Below are 23688 nucleotides of genomic sequence, written 5' to 3' on the forward strand. Positions count from 1 at the left end.
GGAGAGTCTCAGTGAGGGGTCAGGTGGCACTGGCTTTAAATTATGGGTTGCCCGAAAAGTAATTGCGGATTTTTTAAAAGAAAGTAAATGCATTTTTAATGAAACTTAGAATGAACTTTAATCAAATATACTTTTTTACACTTTTTTTCTAAAGCAAGCTAAAATTAACAGCTGATAACTGACAGAAGAAAGAATGCAATTACAGAGTCACAAGTTGTGAAAAAATTTGTCAACGCCGACTATATAAAAAATCCGCAATTACTTTTTGGGCAACCCAATAAATACTGAGTGCCAATGACACTCGAGATGAAAAGGCGAGTTATTGACGCCTTCAAATAACCAATGCCCAACATCAGCGTCTGTTCCTAAGTTAGGGATGGCTGGAGGCCAGCGTCGGATCTTGGAGCAAGCGACTCTGGGGTTACATGTGTGATCCCACAAAACCCATACGGTTGGGGCGGTGAGCCAGTAAACCGCCTACGGACAACTACAAGAATCACATTGAGAATCAAACGAATAGTAAAAATGGACTTAACGTTGACGAATAGTAAAATGGACCTAACGTGGACGACGCACGCAAGTGGAACAAGTAAAAGCGTGCTAAGTTCGGCAAGGCCGAATTTTATATACCCTCCACCATGGAGCGCATTTGTCGAGTTCTTTTCCCGGCATCTCTTCTTAGGCAAAAAATAATATAAGAAAAGATTTGCTCTGCTATTAGAGCAATATCAAGATATGATCCGGTTTCGAGCACAATTAAATCATATGTTGGAGACCTGTGTAAAATGTCAGCCATTCATTTATGTCATTCGAATAAAAACTGCGCCTTTTGGGGGCTCAAAAAGTAAAATAGAGAGATCGATTTATATGGGAGCTGTATTGGGCTATAGACCGATTCAGACCATAATAAACACGCATGTTGATGGTCATGAGAGGATCCGTCGTACAAAATTTCAGGCAAATCGGATAAGAATTGGGCTCTCTAGAGGCTTAAGAAGTCAAGTCCCAAGATCGGTTTATATGGCAGCTATATCAGGTTATGGACCGATGTGAACAATACTTGGCACAGTTGTTGGATATCATAACAAAACACATCTTGCAAAATTTCATCCCAATCGGATAAGAATTGCGCACTCTAGAGGCTCAAGAAGTCAAGACCCAAGATCGGTTTATATGACAGCTATACCAGGTAATGGACCGATTTGAACCATACTTGGCACAGTTGTTTGAAGTGATACTAAAACACTATGTGCAAAATTTCATTCCAATCGGATAAGAATTGCGCACTCTAGAGACTTAAGAAGTCAAGACCCAAGATCGGTTTATAAGGCAGCTATATCAGATTATGGACCGATTTGAACCATACTTGGCACAGTTCTTGTATATCATAACAAAACACGTCGTGGAAAATTTCATTCCAATCGGATAAGAATTGGGCTCTCTAGAGGCTTAAGAAGTCAAGACCCAAGATCGGTTTATATGGTAGCTACATCAGGTTATGGACCGATTTGAACCATACTTGGCACAGTTGCTGGATATCATAACAAAACACGTCGTGGAAAATTTTATTCTAATCGGATAAGAATTGCGCACTCTAGAGGCTCAAGAAGTCAAGACCCAAGATCGGTTTATATGACAGCAATACCAGGTAATGGACCGATTTTAACCATACTTGGCACAGTTGTTTGAAGTGATACTAAAACACTATGTGCAAAATTTCAGTCAAATTGGATGAGAATTGCGCCCCCTAGAGACTCAAGAAGTCAAGACCCCAGATCGGTTTATATGGCAGCTACATCAGGTTATGGACCGATTTGAACCATACTTGGCACAGTTCTTGTATATCATAACAAAACACGTCGTGCAAATTTTCATTCCAATCGGATAAGAATTGCGCCCTCTAGAAACTCAAGAAGTCAAGACCCAAGATCGGTTTATATGGCAGCTATATCAGGTTATTGACCGATTTGAACCACACTTGACACAGTTATTGGATATCATAACAAAACACGTCGTGCAAAATTTCATTCCACTCAGATAAGAATTGCGCACTCTAGAGGCTCAAGAAATCAAGACCCCAGATCGGTGTATATGGCAGCTATATCAGGTTATGGACCGATGTGAACAATACTTGGCACAGTTGTTGGATATCATAACAAAACACGTCTTGCAAAATTTCATCCCAATCGGATAAGAATTGCGCACTCTAGAGGCTCAAGAAGTCAAGACCCAAGATCGGTTTATATGGCAGCTATATCAGGTTATGGACCGATGTGAACAATACTTGGCACAGTTGTTGGATATCATAACAAAACACGTCTTGCAAAATTTCATCCCAATCGGATAAGAATTGCGCACTCTAGAGGCTCAAGAAGTCAAGACCCAAGATCGGTTTATATGGCAGCTATATCAAAATATGGACCGATATTGCCCATTTACAATACCAACCGACCTACACTAATAGGAAGTATTTGTGCAAAATTTCAAGCGGCTAGCTTTACTCTTTCGGAAGTTAGCGTGCTTTCGACAGACAGACGGACGGACGGACGCACAGACGGACGGACGTACGGACGGACAGACGGACGGACGGACGGACAGACGGAGGATATAAAAAAGGGCCATGATTTGCTGATCTGCACCTGAAATGTCTGCACTTTTAATAGAGAAGGTGCAGTATACCCGCTGGCGGATGTATTGGAGAAGTACAAGGCAGATATTAACGCCTTACAGGAATTATTGTACGATGGATCGAGAATGACGTTACAACAACACCAAACGGTGATGAACTTTAACATAGCTGCCTAACACGAAGCATGAATTCGGCTGTGTATTTCTGGTTAGTTGGAGACTGAAACACCTTGTCTCAAGTTTTGTTCCGGTGGGTGAGAGGCTAGCCATAATCTGCATTAAAGCATGCCCCGACGGAAAAGCAGGACGTGTAGACCAAAGATATTTTCTATGAGCGGCTAGAGAAAGAGAGTATGACCGCTGCCCCGCCTATGATACTAAAATTGTTCTGGGAGATCTTAACGCTAATATAGGGAAGAAAGGTATCTTTGGTCCAAAAGGCGGAAAGTTTAGCCTCCACTAAATAACGTCCAAAAATGTTTTGAGGCTAATAGATGTCGTCGCAGCGGAAAACATGGTAGTCAGCAGCACCAGATTTCTATAAAACAAGTAAAAAAGCGTTAATTTCGGTCGGGCCGAACTTTGGATACCCACCACCTCGGGTATATATGTAAACCACCTTTCGTCATAATCCGGTGAAAAACGCATAATTTTTGCTCCTATAGCTGCTATATCGAAATATGGTCCGATGTGGATCAAATTCGGGACGGAAATTGAGTGTTCTAATAAGTACAAGTCATTATTCAATTTCGTAGAACAAAATATTAGACTTTTTGGTAGCTATAACCAAAAATATCCCGATCTGAACCATATACGACACGGGTGGAATAGCCTAACATAATTCGATGTGTCAAACTTCACCGAAATGGGATTATAAATGCGCCTTTTATGGGACCAAAATCTTAAATCGGAAGGTCGGTCAATATGACAGCTTTATGCAAATCTGAACCGATCTTGGCTAAATTACAGAAAGATGTAGAAGAGCCTTACACCACTCACTGTCCCAAATTTTGGCGAAATCGAGTAATAAATGCGTCTTTTATGGGCCCAAGAACTAAAATCGAAAGATCGGTCTATATGGCAGCTATATCCAAATATGAACCAATGGGAGCCTAATTAAATAAGGATATCGTAGGCCTTAAAACAACTCACTGTCCCGAATCTCTGCGAAATCGGACAGTATATATATGGGGGCTTTATCAAGATATAGTCCGATATAGCCCATCTTATAGAAAAAAAAGAATCTATGCAAAGTTCAGCTTAATATCTCCATTTTTAAAGACTGTAGCGTGTTTTCCACAGACAGACGGACGAACATGGCTACATCGTTTTAGATTTTTACGCTGATCAATAATATATACTTTATAGGGTCGGAAATGGATATTTCGATGTGTTGTGGATATAAAAAGGACCATGATTAGGGGATCTGCACCTGAAATGTCCGGACTTTTTAGAGGAGGTGCATTATACGCATTGACGGATGTATTGGAGAAGTACAAGACAAATATTATCGCCTTATTGGAAGTGCTATGGACTTGGAATGGCGTCTCAGCAACAACAAACTTTGACGAACTATAATATAGCTGCCATGTCACGAGGCATGAATTTGGCTGTGGATTTGTGATTAGTCGGAGAATGAAACACTTTATCTCCAGCTTAATTCCAGTGGATGAGAGGCTAGCCACAATCCGCATAAAAGCCAAGTTTTTTAACATCAGCCTCATTTGTGTCCATGCTCCAGCGGAATGCAAGGACGCGGCAGTTAGCGATTTTGAAAGGAGAATCGCAGTGAGGGATTAGGTGCCTCTGGCTCTTAATTAACTACAGATTGCCAGTGATACTCGAGATGACATGGCGAGTTATTGGCGCTTTCAAATAACCAATGGCCAACATCAGCGTCTATTCCTTGGCTAGAGGCGGCCTACGCAAACGAAAAAAGGACCACGATTTGCGGAACTGCACCTGGAATGTCCGCAGTCTTTATAGAGAAGATGCATACAAGGCAGATTTAACCGCCTTACACTAAGTGTGATGGAACGGAAATGGTGTCACAACAACACCAAACGGTGATGACCTATACTACAACTGCCATAACACGAGGCATGAGTTTGGTTGTGGATTTATGGCTAGTCTGAGACTGAAACACCTTGTCTCCATCTTTTCTCCGGTGGATGAGAGGCTAACCACAATCCGCACAAAAGCCAAATTCTTCAACATCAGCCTTATTTGTGACCATCTCCCGACGGAAGACAAGGACGAGCAGACCAATGATATTATCTACGAGCGGCTAGAGAACGAGTATGACAGCTGCCCCGCCCATGATATTAAAATCATTCTGGGGGATTCTAATGGTAAGATATGGAAGAAAGGCATCTTTGGTCCAACAGTCGGAAATTTTAGCCTTCACGAGATAACGTCCGATAATGGATTGAGACTGATAGATTTCGCCGCAGCAAAATCCATGGTAGTAAGCAGAGCCAGATTTAAAAAAAAAAAAAAAACAAGTTATGGTTCATTTCGGACCATAATTGAATTGAATATTGGAGACCATAGTAGAAGTCATTGCTTAAAATTTAGTAAGAATTGCGTCGTTTAGCGGCTGAAGAAGTAAAAAAAGGGAGAACGGGTAATAGGAGAGCTGTATTAGGCTATAAACCGATGCAGACCGATTCAGACACGTATGCTAAAGGCCATGGGAAAAGCCTTTGTACAAAATTCCAGCCAAATCGAACTTTATTCGCCCTTTAGAGGCTCCAAAAGTCAACACCCCTGATCGATTTATATGGCAGCTATACCATTATATGAACCGATGTGAGTCGTACTTAACACATCTATTGAAAGTTATAACAAAACACCTCATGCTAAATTTCAGCTAAATCGGATAAGAATTGAGCATTCTTGTGGGTCAAGAAGTCAAGCTTCAAGATCGATTTATATGACAGATATATCAGGTTATGGACAGATTTGACTTATACTTAGCACAGTTGTTGGAAGTCATAACAAAACACATCATGCAAAATTTCAGCTAAATCGGATAAGAATTGGCAATTCTAGTGGCTCAAGAAGTCAAGATCCAAGATCGGTTTATATGGCAGCTATATCAAAACATGGACCGATATAGCCCATTTACAATCCCAACCGACCTACACTAGTTAGAAGTATTTGTTGAAATTTTCTAGCTGCTACCTTTACTCCTTCGGAAGTAGGCGTGCTTTCGACAGACAGACGGACGGACGGACAGACAGACGAATGGACGGACGGACAGACAGACATGGCTAGATCAACATAAAATGTCATGACGACCAAGAACATAAATACTTTATGAGGTATAAGACGCATATTTCGATGTGTTACAAACAGAACGACGAAATAAGTATACCGCCATCCTATGGGAGCTATATATAAATCTGAACGGATTTCTATGAAATTCACCAGTAATGTCGAGTCTTATAACAGAAACCCTCGTGCAAAGTTTCGTGAGAGTTGGTTTACAAATTACGCTATAAATGCACACATATTAATATGGACTGACGGATAGACAGATGGACATAGCTATATAGAATCAGAAAGCGATTCTAAGTCGATGGGCGTACTTATCAATGGGTCTATCTCTCTTCCTTCTGGGTGTTACAAACAAATTCACTTAGTATAGAAATCCCTAATATGAAGGAAAATATTTTTCACCAAAGGTAATGTTTCCTTAAAACGTTGAAAAGTGCTCATCTTTAAACTAAGTTTGCTAGTCTTTGGGTCGAATCTTTAAAATTAGGACAAACATTCTTTTAGTGCAAAAGAAATTATCTCTAAAGACAAAATTTGATTGAAATTTTTTTTCAAAACACAAAATTTTAATGACATATTCTCCAGGGACGTTATATTTTCCCTTAAAATAAAAGTCAATGGATTATTCTTAAAACACTACAAATCGATGTGCTAACATTACATTCTGGCAAAACTTTCTATGACATACAATTTATGCCAATTTGTTTGGATTATTAAAATTGAGGAATATTTTATTTGAATTTCTTGTTTAGTGAAAAATTTCTATGAATGAAAATATGTTTCATCCTTCGACTTTAATGAAAGCCATTAGAAGAGCCACCATCTCCATTTACTATCCTAATGGTGTTTTCCAAGAAGCCATTATTTCCCTTTTTTTTGTGGCAACAGCTCGTTTATTTCCGCAAATTCATGTTATTAAGAAGAAACACACACACATATGTTAAACTAGCAACAGTGAGTCAGTCAGTCGTGTGTGTGTGTGTGTGCGTTGTGTGAAGGTCGGTTGGCCAAAAGCTGGCGAGAGAGTTTCTGTCCCAAGGTAAAGTTTGTTATTTATCAATCATTTTTATTTTGATTTGATTGACAAGTTGTGTAATCTACGATAGGTATCATGTCAGAGACCATCATCATACTCATACGCATGTGTGTTTACCTGCTGTCGCAATATAAGCTGGTACACAATGGTGGTGGTGCGGGATGGCGGCATATGATGAGGGATATTTTGATGTATGGGCTGATAAGTGATTTCGATATGGAATAGAATTCCTAAGAAAACTTACATACATAAAAATTTAAGTTGAGGTTTTTTGTTTGGTTTAGATTAAGTAATAGTAGCTGTATAGTGCCAGATGGGAAACGAAACCATGAGCCTCGCACTGAGGGCTTAAGAAGATAACTTCACTTAAAAATAGGTTTGGCGTTTTAAAAAGCCCTTGTTTGGATCTCTTAAAGCCTTAAGCAGCACTTTCCATTGCAAACACTCTCTAAGTGACATTGGCAAATATTTTGATTCAATTTCCCTTGCATTTCATCCAAATCCTTCATTTATGCTGCCATTTCATTTCATTTTACAGGATTATCAGGACAAAGTGAAGAAGAGACGCATCAAAATATGCTTCAGCAAAGATATCTCGTCGGATAAAGGTTTCAGCTCATCGGCGGGTGACAATTATGCGAGTGGGTCCAATGCCAACATCCGCGAAGAGACAGAGTTCAGCACCAGCAACATTGAGGACAAGAGTCATGCGGGCACGGAGCTGACCAATGTCTCCGATGAGATGACAACAACGAATGCCGATGAAGTAAGCACCACTTAAAGCTCTTAGTGTTGGCAGCATTAGTTAAGCTGCTTGTAAATCTCCTAGGATATGAAAATTCCATTAGGCTTTGCTTTTTTTTTTTGCCCATTTAAACTCAAAAATAAATTTAAAGTTTTTCCCTCAAATGACATATTTCCTTCATTTTCTTTTTTGTTGCTGTTTGTCTTTTGTGTGTGCCTTTGGAATCGATGGTGGCTTAACCTCTCATCCTGGTCATTGGTATGGTGTGGTATGGTATGGTATGGGCATGACAGCGCATACCCTTGCCTCTGGAGATTTCAACTGTGTCGCAGCAGGTCGCTGCCACAACGTCAACATTTCAACAGCATGTCACGGCAATTGTGCTGACCTCCGCCTCGCCAAGGCTAATGTCGTGTCCAAACAGCAAACAACAGCAGCAGAACTTCCTTGGTACAAATCCCCACCAAAAGTTGGCCAAGCGACGTCAGCAAATCGAGGCGAAGCGCGAACGCAAGGCAGCCCAGACGCTGGCCATCATAACGGGCGCCTTTGTTGTCTGTTGGCTGCCCTTCTTTGTGATGGCTCTGACACTGTCGCTGTGTAAAAACTGTGAAATTCATGCAGCCGTTGCCTCGCTCTTCCTATGGCTGGGCTATTTTAATTCCACCCTAAATCCCATCATTTACACCATCTTCAATCCGGAATTTCGGCGTGCCTTTCAGCGTTTGCTGTTTGGCAAGAACTATGTGGCCCAGCGCTGCAAACGACGCAGTGCGAACATATGATCTTAGCAGAAAAAGGCCCCAGAGCCTAGTGTTGCAATTGCCGCCGAATACACAAGCTGTGCGTGATGTTAAATGAGGTAAGTGTTTTCTTTTTGAAAGGAGGCAGATTGAAGTTTTAAACGGACGGACAGTGTGAAAAAAAAAAACAAAGGAACCCAGCAATGAGAAGACAGTGAAAGAACATTGGGCAAACCCTTTAAAAACATTTACACAAGAAACCAAATCAAAATTTGGGAGCACTTTTTATAACCACCACTATAGGTTGTGGGTATACCAATCTAGTCATTCCGTTTGCAACACCTCGAAATGTTCGTCCAAGACACCATAAAGTAGATCTATTCTTCATCGTTGTTGTTGTTGTTGTTGTGGCAGTTTATTGTGTTCTATATTTCATCTGCTTGATTCTGTTGAATGTCAAGACCCAGGAACTCTGCGACTAAGATGGTGTGCGTCCACAGGGATCTGGGTCTGAGTCGAGTGGGTCTGGCCGGACAGTTAAACAGGTGACGTGCATCGTGCGGTTCCTGGTTACAATCGGGACATACATCCTGCATGTCGGCATCAATCCTAGCTCTGTGGGAATTGAGGCGGCAGCATCTGCCGGAACGTAATTGAGCCTACTTGAGAATTGAGAACTACTCTGGTATGCCGGGGGAGGTCCATTTCTTCAGGTGCAAAGGGGAAGCGGTCGTTCTCCAAGGACTACATTCACCCGGTAGCCAATTACCATTCACCCGGTAGCCAATTACCGCATCTGCTTCCGTGTCTCCATGAATGTTGTCTAGACCTGCTTGATATGCCGCCTGATCTAGAGGTTCTCTTTTGTAGCGCTGAACCTCACGCTCTGGATCATGTAGATCTACCTAAAGGCTTCAGGGCGGTGGATATCTATCCACAAGAGGATGATTTAAGTGGTCTCTGCGATAACAGCCCCAAAAGGTATTGCTTAGACATCATGTAGTTATGTCTTCGCACTGGTAGGATCTTTGTCTCCTGATGGAAGTGGTCCACATGAGAACTGAGGAGACAGCCCGTCGCAGTTTGGTGGGCGGCATTCTGACAGATCTGAATATTATTCCACTGCGTGTCACAAAGTTGACGAGACCACACTGGCGCTGCATAACTTACCACAGACCGGCCAATTGCTTTGTACGTGGTCAACAAGGTTTCTTTGTCTGCACCCCAAGTGCTGCCGGCAAGTGACTTGAGGGCCTAGTTACTACTTTTACTCTATCGCAGATTGTTGTGGCGTGAAAGAGCTCTCAAATGTGACGCCAAGTATTTTGGGACACTTGATGGTCGGAATCATTTCTCCATCGACCATCATCACAGTCAGCTCAGTATTCACCTCACGCGTATTTGTAGTGAACAATGTGGCTAAAGATTTGGTGGCAGATATCTTCAGATTTCTTGCAGCGAAATATGAGGCAAGCTTGTTGAGGTTCAACCTATCGCAGATGTCAACAATGGGGCCTGATGCCATGATCATACAATCATCCGCATATGAAACAATCTCTATGCCGTCTGGAGGGGGTGGAATGGAGGATAGGTAGAGGTTGAACAGTGCCAGAGATATCACCCCAACTTGGGGAACTCCCGGTTTCACTCTACAGTGCTTCGACTTCTTATCCCAAAATTCCACAAATGACTGGCGACCACACAGATAATTCGCGACCCAGCGTTTCAAGCCTGGCTGGAGAGAGATGTGTCGGCGATGTCCTCAAATAATTTGGCATGGCTGACCGTGTCGATTGCCTTCGATAGGTCCATGAGGACCGTCCTATCACATGGCCTGAGCTGATTGAAGCCACGGCAAATGTGTGCGGTGTTGGCATGCAAAGCTGTTGTTATGCTGTGCAGTCTTCGAAATCCATGTGGATGCTCGGCGAATGGAAATTATCCTACGAGGCTCGGGAGGAGTAATGCCTCAAGCGTCTTTGCCACTGGTGAGAGAAGGGAGATCGGTCTGTACGACTCCCCCAAACTCGGGTCTTTTCCAGGCTTCAGTAGCGGGATCACTCTGCCCATTTTCCAGACATCGGGAACGATAAGAGTGTTCAATGACAGGTTGAGGACAGTGGTAAGGTACTCAACTTCAGGTGAATCCAGATTATTCAACATCAATGTAGAGATTTCGTCGGCGGCCAACGCCTTAGATGATTTGGCGCCACGGATGACATTCGTAACTTCGCCCACGGTAAATTGTGGTGGCTTTGCATCGGCTGGGAGACCACGCATATACGGTGAATGGCTCTCCTCCTTGCCCTGTCTCTCTCGGGATGCACAATAAATTGACGGTTGAACAACCAGGCGCATCTCTTTGGATCAGTCGTGGTTATATCGCCAAAAGTGACTGAGGTATTGTTATCCCGTCTACCGGCGTTCGAGAGTGACTTAAGAGTGGCCCACAGTTTGCCTACACCGGTGCCTAAGTTACATTGCTCCAAGTGTTCCAGCCACAAATTTCGCTTATGTTCGTTGACTACCCTGTTTATTTCCAGATTCAGCTCGCTGATTCTGTGGTTAGTGGGTTCCATAGCACGAATCCCATCAAGCTCGTTTGCGACTACCACTGCTTGCGCCGGGAAATTGGGCCGCACTTGGGGTATTCGACCGGCTGGTATAAAGCGAGCGGCTGCTGCGTTAAAGATGTCTCGGAATTTCCTCTCGGCCACTGGCACATCCGAGGGGGGTGGCAGTTCACTGAAGCGGCGATTGGTATACTCTCTGAAGCCAGTCCAATCGGTCTTCTTATGATTGATAAACGTCCGGTGTTCAGAGGTTATGAAGTCGGGTGGTCGGTCGATGGTGAGAATTATGGGAAGGTGGTCTGACCCCAACGTCACTCAGAAGATCAGGGGATGCAATGGAGATGTCTGGCGAGCTACTGCACCTCCTCGTAATCCTAGTGGGGGCATCCTCAGTCACCGCGCAAGACGTGGAGTTTTCAGTCTGCTCTGCCAAAGCTATGCCACGCTGGTCGTTACCTAGGGGAGAATGCCATGACGTGTGATGCGCATTTAAGTATCCAAGAACCAGACGATTATGGCCAGATAGCAACCCACATATGTCTGGGTTGTAAGCCTGGCCATTAATCGGCACACAGCTGCCAACCGGCGGTATGTTCACGTTGTATAGCTCTATATCGGCAGTACCAGACCTGACTGCTATCCCCATACATTCCATGTAGGGGTCACTAGCGCCATGCGCAGACGAGATGGGTCTATATTTCACGGAATGGTGTATTACGAAGGCCAATCCCCCACCTCCATTCCTTGAGCGATTCTTACGTAGCACATTGTAACCGTGACAACTGTTCGAGCTGCAGGTGTTGGTCAGCTTTGTCTCCTGGATCGCTGCGACCAATAGGCTCTTCCGACTCATAAAGTGCACAATCACATCGATCTTGTCACGAAGTCCGTTGCAGTTTAACTGCAAGAACGATACCGGCACTGGCCTGGCAATATTTGGGCAGGGATGCTGCCGTTGCGTAAATTGCCGTATGGGCGAGGTCGGGAGTGGTCACATAGTCCGACGACGAGGACGCGGAAGGCGACGACGAAGACGCTTGTGACCCATTGCTGGCTATGTTCGCACAGCACCTTGCGACATAGCTAGTATGCCTATACTCCCGTAGTGAAGTGAGGCCAGAGCGATATCGGCAATGTACCCACTCCATGAAGGCGGTTCTGGCAAACCGAACAGAACCAGGGTCCGGGGTTCTTTTCAATCCCGGCACGGACCAGAATCATGCGGAGAAAGCACTCCGCGATGTGCCTCTGCCATGACGAAAAAAGACGAAAACGTACACTGAGGCGGCAGCCCTTGCCGATGAGGATTCCTTAGGGTCAAACCGCTGCCATGGGATTGAATTTTTCATCGTCTTGACGCACAGTGGGATAAGGAAAAAAAAAATAAGTCAAAATAAATCTGCCATTTTGGAACGGATTGAGATATCTTCATGAAATTTTTCATGGTTATAGCTGAGGTATTATCCAGTTGTCTTGGCATAGGCAAAGCGATGAGAACCACGCCCGCTAGGACACTGAAGACCATTCTAGATATCCGACCCATTGACATATAGATTAAGTGTGAGGCAACCACTTCGGCTATGAGACTTAAGGCGATGGGAGAATGGATTGAGGATGGGAGCAGCTCATACCATCGCGGTATAATCGAGGCGTCGATAGGAAGCCTGGAGGGAAGGGAAGATGTTTCCGAGGTCGAGTGCGAGGCACTGCCTTGAACTGATGGAACCCTAGTATTGCCTTCAGGAATACCATGTTACACGGATGGATAAAAGCTAGAGGACAGAGTGGGCCTGGGGATCTACATTGAGAACCGAGGGATTAAGATCTGTTTTAGACTGCCTGACCATAATACAGTCCTGCAGGAGAAGATCCGGGCGATCACGGAATGCGTTAAATGGTGTGGTGCTAACGCGAGGACATCGAGGGTGAACATCTTTACCGACAATAAAATTGCCATAAGGGCAATAACAACCATGACGGTAAGGTCACGAACAGTCTTAGAGTGTAAGAATGAGAATAACGCCTTGTCTGAGGATGACACAATCCGCATCGTTTGGGTGCCGGGCCATAACGTAGTAAGGGGAAATGAAAGGGCAGTCGATCTGGCGGTGAAGGACTGCCGTCAATAAACTTGGTTAACCCAAAGCCTTTTGGATTGTCGCAGTCCAAGTTAAGGGAGTGGGCGATGAAGGCGCATGCAACATTGTGGAACAGCGAAACGGTCGATAGGGAGGCAAAAATTCTATGGATCTATGGATTCTAAGGATCCAGATCGTGAGTAGACGAAGCTTTTACTGAAAGGAAGTAAGAAGGAGGTCAGTAAAGCTATTGGTAGCATAACGGGACGCATAGGACTACAAACTCACTTATGGAAAATCGGTGCGGCAAGTGATACCATGTGTAAGGCATTCGGGAAAGATGATGAGACGGTGAAGCATTTCCTTTGTCATTGCCCGGCTTTCGCGTCTAACAGATACCGACACTTTGGTGGGGACACAATACCACACTTGAACCAACTTAGGGGCGTGGCATGGAAAACAATTAGGGGTTTTGTAGGTAGCACAGCTTTACTCCTTCGAAAGTTAGCGTGCTTTCGACAGACAGACGGACGGACGGTCGGTCATGGCTAGATCGACCTTAAATGACATGACGATCAAGAATATATTTACTTAATGCGGTCTCAGACTCATATTTCGAGGTGTTACAAACAGAATGACGAAATTAGTATACCCCCATCCTATGGTGGAGGGTATAACAAACATATCAACATTGCCAAACTCTTTTTTTGTGCACTTGAACATTCTTTGAATGTCACTGCAAGTGCTTTTTTGTGCTCAGGCCGCATTGACCTGCAGCACAGCGACGGGCCAGTTCGTTTGGTTTGACTTTTTGCGCTCTTTTATTGCTGCACGAAGGAGATTTAGAGAAAAAATATTCTAAGAAAATATTTTATGAAAATATTGGGTTGCCCAAAAAGTAATTGCGGATTTTTTAAAAGAAAGTAAATGCATTTTTAATAAAACTTAGAATGAACTTTAATCAAATATACTATTTTTACACTTTTTTTTCTAAAGCAAGCTAAAAGTAACAGCTGATAACTGACAGAAGAAAGAATGCAATTACAAAGTCACAAGCTGTGAAAAAATTTTGGCAACGCCGACTATATGAAAAATCCGCAATTACTTTTTGGGCAACCATAGAATTTTTTAATTTTTTGTAAAAGAGTCATCTGACTATCTTCTCAGCGATTGTTTAGCATTTTCTTCGCTTGTGTTGTTGAAAAATTGATTTGGAACATAATGAAAAAGTTTTCCCATTGTGTGATAGTTATCCACACTCTCATATGTTGAAAGTGCATTGTCATTCCGTTCTTCCCAGTGGCATATTCAATTTCGCAAAAAAAAAAAAAAAACGAAGCAAAGTGGAAGTGCAATGGGAAGGACCAAAGTGTCTTAAGAGCATTGTCAATATTTAATGCTTACAAACAAAATGGGGAGCACTGAAAAGGACATTATCAGAAGTTCTCTGCTGCTTATATCCTTTCCATTCTCCTTTGCTCGTCATTTCCAATTTAGTGTTATGTTAGTTTTATGGACACCAATGGTGAGTATCAATCCACCAACAAAAAAAAAAATCAATCCATTGGCTATGGCCCCAAACACATTGCAAATGAAGTGCTTGGAGTTTTTGGACAACAAAATCTGTTCGCTGTTGTTATATCATGGATGGTGGAGAAGTCTTTGGGGCATCATTTCATTTTATGGACAATATTTTATTGATTGTATCTTGAAGAAATGTAGATGTATTTTGGCAAAGTTTTTTTGTCGTCTTTTAAAGGCGATTACGGCAAAGAGTAAAGGTATTGTTAAGGGGACACAACTAACTTATACACAACAAAATATGAAATACCTTAACCATATTTATAAAGGGTGATTTTTTTGAGGTTAGGATTTTCATGCATTAGTATTTGACAGATCACGTGGGATTTCAGACATGGTGTCAAAGAGAAAGATGCTCAGTATGCTTTGACATTTCATCATGAATAGACTTACTAACGAGCAACGCTTGCAAATCATTGAATTTTATTACCAATATCAGTGTTCGGTTCGAAATGTGTTTAAATTTTGACAAATTTTGTTCAGCGATGAGGCTCATTTCTGGTTGAATGGCTACGTAAATAAGCAAAATTGCCGCATTTGGAGTGAAGAGCAACCAGAAGCCGTTCAAGAACTGCCCATGCATCCCGAAAAATGCACTGTTTGGTGTGGTTTGTACGCTGGTGGAATCATTGGACCGTATTTTTTCAAAGATGCTGTTGGACGCAACGTTACGGTGAATGAACACATTTCGAACCGAACACTGATTTTGGTAATAAAATTCAATGATTTGCAAGCGTTGCTCGTTAGTAAGTCTATTCATGATGAAATGTCAAAGCATACTGAGCATCTTTCTCTTTGACACCATGTCTGAAATCCCACGTGATCTGTCAAATACTAATGCATGAAAATCCTAACCTCAAAAAAATCACCCTTTATATCAGGTTATGGACCGAATTGAACCATACTTGGCACAGTTGTTTGGTATCATAACAAAACACATTGTGCAAAATTTCATTTCAATCGAATAAGAATTGCGTACTCTAGAGGTTCAAGAATTCAAGATCCAAGATCGGCTTATATGGCAGACGGACGGACGGATGGACGGATCAAGAATATATATACTTTATGGGGTCTCAGACGAATATTTCGAGTTAACAAACGGAATGACGAAATTAGTATACCCCCATTCTATGGTGGAGGGTATAAAAATAAATATTCCTCATCGCTGAACGGTGAATGAACACATTTCGAACCGAACACTGATTTTGGTAATAAAACTCAATGATTTGCAAGCGTTGCTCGTTAGTAAGTCTATTCATGATGAAATGTCAAAGCATACTGAGCATCTTTCTCTTTGACACCATGTCTTAAATCCCACGTGATCTGTCAAATACTAATGCATGAAAATCCTAACCTCAAAAAAATCACCCTTTAGCTGCCATACAAACCGATCTGGGGTCTTGATTTCTTGAGCCTCTAGAGTTCGCTATTCTTATTCGATTGGAATGAAATTTTGCACCACGTGTTTTGTTATGATATCCAACAACTGTGCCAAGTATGGTTCAAATCGGTCTATAACCTGATATAGCTGTCATATAAACCGATCTTGGGTCTTGACTTTTGAGATTGTAGAGAGCGCAATTCTTATCCGATTTGGCTGAAATTTTGCGTGACGTATTTTATTCTTACTTTCAACAACTCTGTCAAATAAGGTTAAAATCGGTTCATAACCTGATATAGCTGCCACATAAACCGATATGGGATCTTGACTTCTTTAGTCTCAGAGGTCGATTTGCCTGAAATTTTGTACGACGGATCCTCTCATAACCATTAACATGCGTGTTTATTATGGTCTGAATCTGTCTATAGCCCGATACAGCTTCCATATAAATCTATCTCTCTATTTTACTTCTTGAGCCCCCAACGGGCGCAATGATGATTCGAATTGGCTGACATTTTACACAGGTCTCCAACATATAATTTAATTGTGGTCCAAACCGGACCATATCTTGATATCGCTCTAATAACAGAGCAAATCTTTTTTTATATCCTTTTTTGCCTAAGAAGAGATGTCGGGAAAAGAACTCGACAAATGCGATCCATGGTGGAGGGTATATAAAATTCGGCCCTGCCGAACTTAGCACGGTTTTACTTGTTTTTATACCCACCACCGAAGGATGGGGGTATATTAATTTTGCCATTCCGTTTGCAACACATCGAAATATCCATTTCCGACCCTACAAAGTATATATTGGGTTGCCCAAAAAGTAATTGCGGATTTTTCATATAATCGACGTTGATAAATTTTTTCACAGCTTGTGACTCTGTAATTGCATTCTTTCTTCAGTCAGTTATCAGCTGTTACTTTTAGCGTGCTTTAGAAAAAAAGTGTAAAAAAAGTATATTTGATTAAAGTTCATTCTAAGTTGTATTAAAAATGCATTTACTTTCTTTTAAAAAATCCGCAATTACTTTTGGGGCAACCCAATATATTCTTGATCAGCGTAAAAGTCTACGACGATCTGGACATGTCCGTCCGTCTGTCTTTTGAAATCACGCTACAGTCTTTAAAAAAAGAAATATTGAGCTGAAACTTTGCACAGATTCTTTTTTTTGTCCATAAGCAGGTTAAGTTCGAAGATGGGCTATATCGGACTATACCTTGTTATAGCCCCCCAGGATCGGTCTATATCCTCCGATTTAGGGTCTTAGGCCCATAAAAGCTACATTTATTATCCGATTTTGCTGAAATTTGGGACAATGACATCCTTCGACGTCCTTCGTCAATTTGGCTCTGATCGGTCCTGATTTGGATATAACTGCCATGTAGACCGCTCTGCCGATTTAGGGTCTTAGGTCCATAAAACATAGATTTTTTATCCGATTTTGCTGAAATTTGGGACAGTGAATTGTGTTAGGTTCTATGAGATCCTTCGTCAATTTGGCTCAGATCGGTCCAGATTTGGATATAGCTGCCATATAGACCGCTCCACCGATTTAGGGTCTTAGGTTCATAAAAGCTACAATTATTTTTCCATTTTGCTGAAATTTGGGACCATGGGTTGTGTTAAGCCCTTCGAGATCCTTCGTCAATTTGGCTCAGATCGGTCCAGATTTGGATATAGCTACCATATAGACCGATCCGCCGATTTATGGTATTAGGTCCATAAATGCTACATTTATTATCCGATTTTGCAGAAATTTGGGACCATGGGTTGTGTTAGACCCTTTGACATCCTTCGTCAATTTGGCTCAGATCGGTCCAGATTTGGATATAGCTATCATATAGACCGATCCGCCGACTTTGGTTCTTAGGTCCACAAAAGCCACTTTTATTATCCGATTTTGCTGAATTTTGGGACAGAGAGTTGCGTTGGACCCCTCGACATCCTTCGTTAGTTTGGTCCAGATCGGTCCAGATTTGGATATAGCTGCCGTATAGACCGATCCTCCGATTTAGGGTCTTAGGCCCATAAAAGCCACATTTATTATCTGATTTTGCTGAAATTTTGGACAGTGGGTTGTATTAGAACCTTCGACATCCTTCTTCAATTTATCCCAGATCGGTGCAGATTTGAATATAGCTGCCTCTCGATTTAAAGTTTTGGGCCCATAAAACTCGCATTTATTATCCGATTTCGTCAAGATTTGGGACAGTTCATTGTGTTAGGCTTTTCGATATCCGTGTCGCATATGGTTCAGATCGGTTTATTTTTAGTTATAGCTTCTAAAAAGACCAAAATTTGGTATACACAATTGAGCAATGACTTGTACCGAATAGTATTTGGTCCAAATCGGAATATATTTCGATATAACTGCTATGGGACATATAGTATGCAATTTACACCGGATTTTGATGAAAGGTGGTTTACATATATACCCGGGGTGGTGGGGATCCAAAGTTCGGCCCGGCCGAACCTAACGTCTTTTTACTTGTTTTTTTTTTTTTTTTGGATGCTCTCCCACTGTGCGACGGTCAGATACAAGCAGAGTATATCTTCCTTAGATGTATGTTCATATTGGCATGAATGGATTAATATCCGTACCTTTTTTCAACCTAACCTTACTAAATCTTCCTAAGCCAATTGAGTACACAGCTTGTAATCTTGAGTCCTTATAAAGCTTATCCTGAGTTGGCTACAATTAATTAAGACAGACCCTTGAGCATCCTATCTGTTGTCTGGCAATTTCTTTTCTGTAATCAATTAAATCTTTAAGTTTTTGGCGATATTCATTCTCATGTTCATTAGCTCGACTCACCTCCCTTTGGGAGAAATAGAGTTAAAACTGGCTTAATTAGTTACAAAATGCAAATAAAAATTTTGCACATGAACATTCCACTAAGGAACAGGGGCAAATTTTTTACACATCAATGAGGGCAGTCCAATTCAAGTTTAAGGTCAATGATAAGGGGCCTTTGTGTCCGAACGGCGTGCCGCAGTGCGACACCTCTTTGGAGAGAAGTTTTACACGGCATAGTACCTCACAAATGTTGCCAGCATTAGGAGGGGAAAACCACCATTGAAAATTTTTTCTGATAATCTCGCCAGGATTCAAACACAGGCGTTTAGCATCATAAGCGGACATGCTAACCTCTGCGCTACGGTGGTCTCCTCTTAATTAGCTACATTCTTAGCAGAATCCATGATTATGAGTTCCCAACATGCGTTCCAGCCGTTTTTACTTATTGCCTATGTAAAATTAATAAAAACACCAGTAAGGCAAGGCAAAATTCGGGCGGTGCCGACTATATAAAACCCTACACCACCTAGTGTCTGTAGTACTTTTTATATGTAGAACTCATCTCGAAATCAAGTCAGACTTTATTTTGGATACAAATCGAAATAACAATTTAGAACTTTGTAAGATTTTCCTACCATAGAACATTAGATTTGGATTTCCACATCTTTAAAAGGCCATATCGGATAGAAGATTATATGGGAGTTATATCGAAACCTAATGTTTGACGTATGAGAGTTTGACGTACATACTGGGGCGTCAGTCAGAGTTTGACGTCCCTGTATGCGTCATTAAGATGTGACCAAAATTGTGGTTTTTACTGACATAAAAGTCCATATCGGATGAAATATACACATTGAAGCTATATCTAAATTAGGACTGATTTTAATGAAATTTTGTGCACGTATTGGAACGTCAATTGGATATCGGATGAGCGATATTTATGGTAGCTATATTTAAATCTAAACCGATTTTTTATGAAATTTTGCACACATAGGGAGACGACAAATAAAGCACCTTATGCAAAATTTTGTAAAGATCGGACCAAAATTGTGGCTTCTACAATCTTAAAAGGCCAAATCGGATGAAAGACATATATGGGAGCTTTATGTAAATCTGAACCGATTTTTATGAAATTTTGCACATACAATGAGACTTCCCAAAAATGAGGTAAAGATCGGACCAAAATTGTGGCTTATACAGCTCTAATAGTTCAAATCGGATGAAAGATATATATCTAAATCTGAACCGATTTTTATGAAATTTTCCAGATATATTAAGATCACTAACAAAACAGTTCGTGCCAAATTTTGTGCAGAACGTTTGAAAATTGTAGCTACTACGGTCATTTAAGTGCAAATCGGGCGATACATATATATGGGAGCTATATCTAAATCTGGAGCGATTTTTATGAAATTAACCGGTAATGTCGGAAGTCATAAGAAAATCCTTGCTGCCAAATTTCGAGAGAATCGGTTAACATATCAACCGATTTAACCATTTTATTGCAGTATTACTGCAAATCGGACAAATATATGGTTGCCCAAAAAGTAATTGCGGATTTTTTAAAAGAAAGTAAATGCATTTTTAATAAAACTTAGAATGAACTTTAATCAAATATATAATTGCCATTTTGTTCGATAACCTTTTGCCATCTTCCTGGCAAATTTAGTATTCCACGCTCATAGAACTTCTGGCCTTTATCTGCTAAAAACTGAACCAAGTGCGATTTTATAGTCTCATCATTGCCGAAAGTTTTACCATTTAAGGAGTGCTGCAAAGATCGATATAAATGGTAGTCTGATGGTGCAAGGTCAAGGCTATATGGTGGATGCATCAAAAGTTCCCAGCCAAGCTCACTCAGTTTTTGGCAAGTGACCAAAGATGTGTGCGGTCTAGCGTTGTCCTGGTGGAATATGACACCTTTACGATTGACCAATTCTGGTCGCTTCTCCTTGATGGCTGTATTCAATTTGTCCAATTGTTGACAGTAAACATCCGAATTAATCGTTTGGTTCCTTGGAAGCAGCTCAAAATATACCACACCCTTCCAATCCCACCAAACAGACAGCATAACCTTCTTTTGGTGGATATCAGCCTTTGAAGTGGTTTGAGCTGGTTCACCATGCTTGGACCATGATCGTTTTCGACTAACGTTGTTGTAAACAATCCATTTTTCATCTCCAGTAATGATTCGTTTTAAAAACGGATCGAATTCATTGCGTTTAAGGTGCATATCACTAGCGTTGATTCGGTTTGTTCAATTAATTTCTTTCAATACATGTGGTACCCAAATATCAAGCTTTTACACCAGTCCAAGACTTTTTATGTGATACTGAACGGTTGATTTTGGTATATTTAACTTCTCTCCTATCTGACGCTTAGTTACATGACGATCCAATTCGATTAATGCTTTGATTTGGTCATCATCAACTTCATTTGGCCGACCTGAACGTGGCTCATCTTTAAGTGAAAAATCTCCAGAATGGAATTTGCGAAACCAATTTTGACACTGTCTTCCTTTTAAGGCTCTATCACCATACACATCTCGTAAATTTTTAACAACCTGCTCCGCGTTTTTTCCTTTACGGAAATAATAAAGTAAAATATGATGAAAATGCTCCTTTGTGGGCTCCATATTAAAATTGACGCCAAACAAACAAATGTAAACAAAATTTCGCGCACTTTTTTTCTAAAGCAAGCTAAAAGTAACAGCTGATAACTGACAGAAGAAAGAATGCAATTACAGAGTCACAAGCCGTTGAAAAAATTTGTCAACGACGACTATATGAAAAATCCGCAATTACTTTTTGGGCAACCATATAAATGGGAGCTATATCCAAATCTGTACCGATTTCTATGAAATTAACCGGTACTGTAGGAAGTCATAAGAAAATCCTTTCTGCCACATTTCGAGAGAATCGATTAACAAATGACCATTTTATTGCAGTATTACTGCAAATCAGACAAACATATATATGGCAGCTATATCCAAATCTGAACCGATTTTTTCCAATTTCTATAGGCTTCGTCTCCAGGCCAAAGAACATGTCCATACAAAATTTTAAGACGATCGAATGAAAATTGCGACCTGTAGTTTGTACACAAATAAACATGGACACACAGACGGACGGACGGACAGACGGACATGGCTAAATCAAATCAGAGAGTGATTCTGAGTCTATCGGTATTCTTATCAATGGGTCTAGCTCTTCTCCTTCTTATCGTTGCAAACAAATGCACAAATCTATAATACCCTGTACCACAGTGGTGGTGCAGGGTATATCCAACAATAACAATAACTCGCTATCCAAAGCCTTTATGCTTACTTTTCACTGTATGAATAACAATTTGACTTTCTTTAATGTTTCTTTGCAGAGCAATAATGAATTTCTATTCTAAAAAGCATTTCAATAATAATTCTGGTAAGAAGCAAAAAAACTAGCAGTAAATCTATGAACAATGTATGAATAATAAAAGGCGCCCAAGGCTGAATAACTAAATAAAAAAAAGGACAATCTCTTTAAAATTCCCCAAAAACAAATAACAAAGAAACAAACAAACAAACCAAACTAACTAAGAAATTTATAGAAATCCAACAATAATGCCTTTATTCATTTCAATTAAATATGTTACTATGTACATGCATACATACAAACATACATACAAGTGTATGTGTGCAATCCAAAGAAGAAAAACAAACAACTACAACAACCAATTTGTATGTGTAACACCTCAACTAGATTAAAATTTTGTGAAGAGAGAAGAAAGAACAAAACAGAAAACACACAAAAACCTAAACCCTTATAAACATAGTTTTAAACATAACTTTTTGAACGTGATTTTAATAAATAAGTAATCCAAGAGCTCCTTACAAATTAAATATTAAAAGAAATCAACAAACACAAAAAAAAACCATTAAATCAATAAGCATCAACACTTTAAGCAAACAAAAGAAAAGAATCAAATCAAATCAAAGAAAGCCATTTCAACTAGCAACTAAGGAAAAAACTACAAAGAAACCGAAACCAAGGAAGAATAAATGAAAACAGAAAAACACAAGAAACCCTAAAAAATCAACATCTAACAATAAATGCCCTCAATTTAGCCCGTAAGTGATATGTGTGTGTAAGAGTTTAGAAATCATTTCTAAAATGATTGTACAAAAAGTCAAACTACAAACTACTCGCCTACTACCCTCAAAGCCCCGCCCCTCCCCCTCCTACTAAAAATAAAGAAAACAAAAACAAACATCTAATTGAATATCCCTGAAATCCCTTGAGAGATAAATACAAACCTGTACTTAGATATTTATTTACTTATACAACTGTAGTTATGTATCCAATATAAGCGTGTGCGTGTGCGTGTGTATTTGTAGCGATCACAAATCGATTGAAGCATTTCCATTTTAGTGAAATTCATTTGTGTTAGTTTTATTACATGGATCTACCCAACCAATATACACACAAACGAACCTTTGTATAAGGGAGAATTTCATTTGAAATATTTAGACGAATATATGTGAGTTGTTGTTTTTTTTTTCAATTTTAGATTTATATGTATATATGCATTTTCATTAGCATTGCATCGAGAGAATTTCCATTCAATTTTCTCCATATTTATTTTGCTAATATTTATTGTTGTAATCCTTAGCCTTTACAATTGTATCTATGGTTTCATTACCATGACCTGGCAAATATTGCTCACTTTGTATTTTTAGGTATTTTTAAGCTTCAAAGCATTTTGATTTTCAAAAATAGCCATCCTTTAAAGCATACCAAAGATACATCGAGAGAATGCTATTTTAGAAAGCTATTCACTTTGCAGCCACTCAAGGAGGAAA

General features: G+C 40.6%; 1 protein-coding gene across 4 annotated transcripts in view; it reads left to right on the forward strand.

Moving 5' to 3' along the window:
- Positions 1 to 23688, forward strand: part of LOC106092980 (5-hydroxytryptamine receptor 2B) — a 93092-nt gene that overhangs the window by 59912 nt on the left and 9492 nt on the right. For 2 of the 4 annotated variants that reach the window (XM_013259940.2, XM_059369290.1), the window contains exons 6-8: positions 7485 to 7712; positions 7985 to 8553; positions 22224 to 22956. In XM_013259940.2, coding sequence (XP_013115394.2) covers positions 7485 to 7712; positions 7985 to 8476 — 720 coding nt within the window. In that variant the 3' untranslated portion in view covers positions 8477 to 8553; positions 22224 to 22956. The remainder of the gene's footprint in view (positions 1 to 7484; positions 7713 to 7984; positions 8554 to 22223; positions 22957 to 23688) is intronic. The other 2 variants (XM_013259938.2, XM_013259941.2) reach the window with 2 other exon arrangements.

The sequence above is a fragment of the Stomoxys calcitrans genome, chromosome 5, assembly GCF_963082655.1.
Source record: "Stomoxys calcitrans chromosome 5, idStoCalc2.1, whole genome shotgun sequence".
NCBI classification, from domain to species: domain Eukaryota; kingdom Metazoa; phylum Arthropoda; class Insecta; order Diptera; family Muscidae; genus Stomoxys; species Stomoxys calcitrans.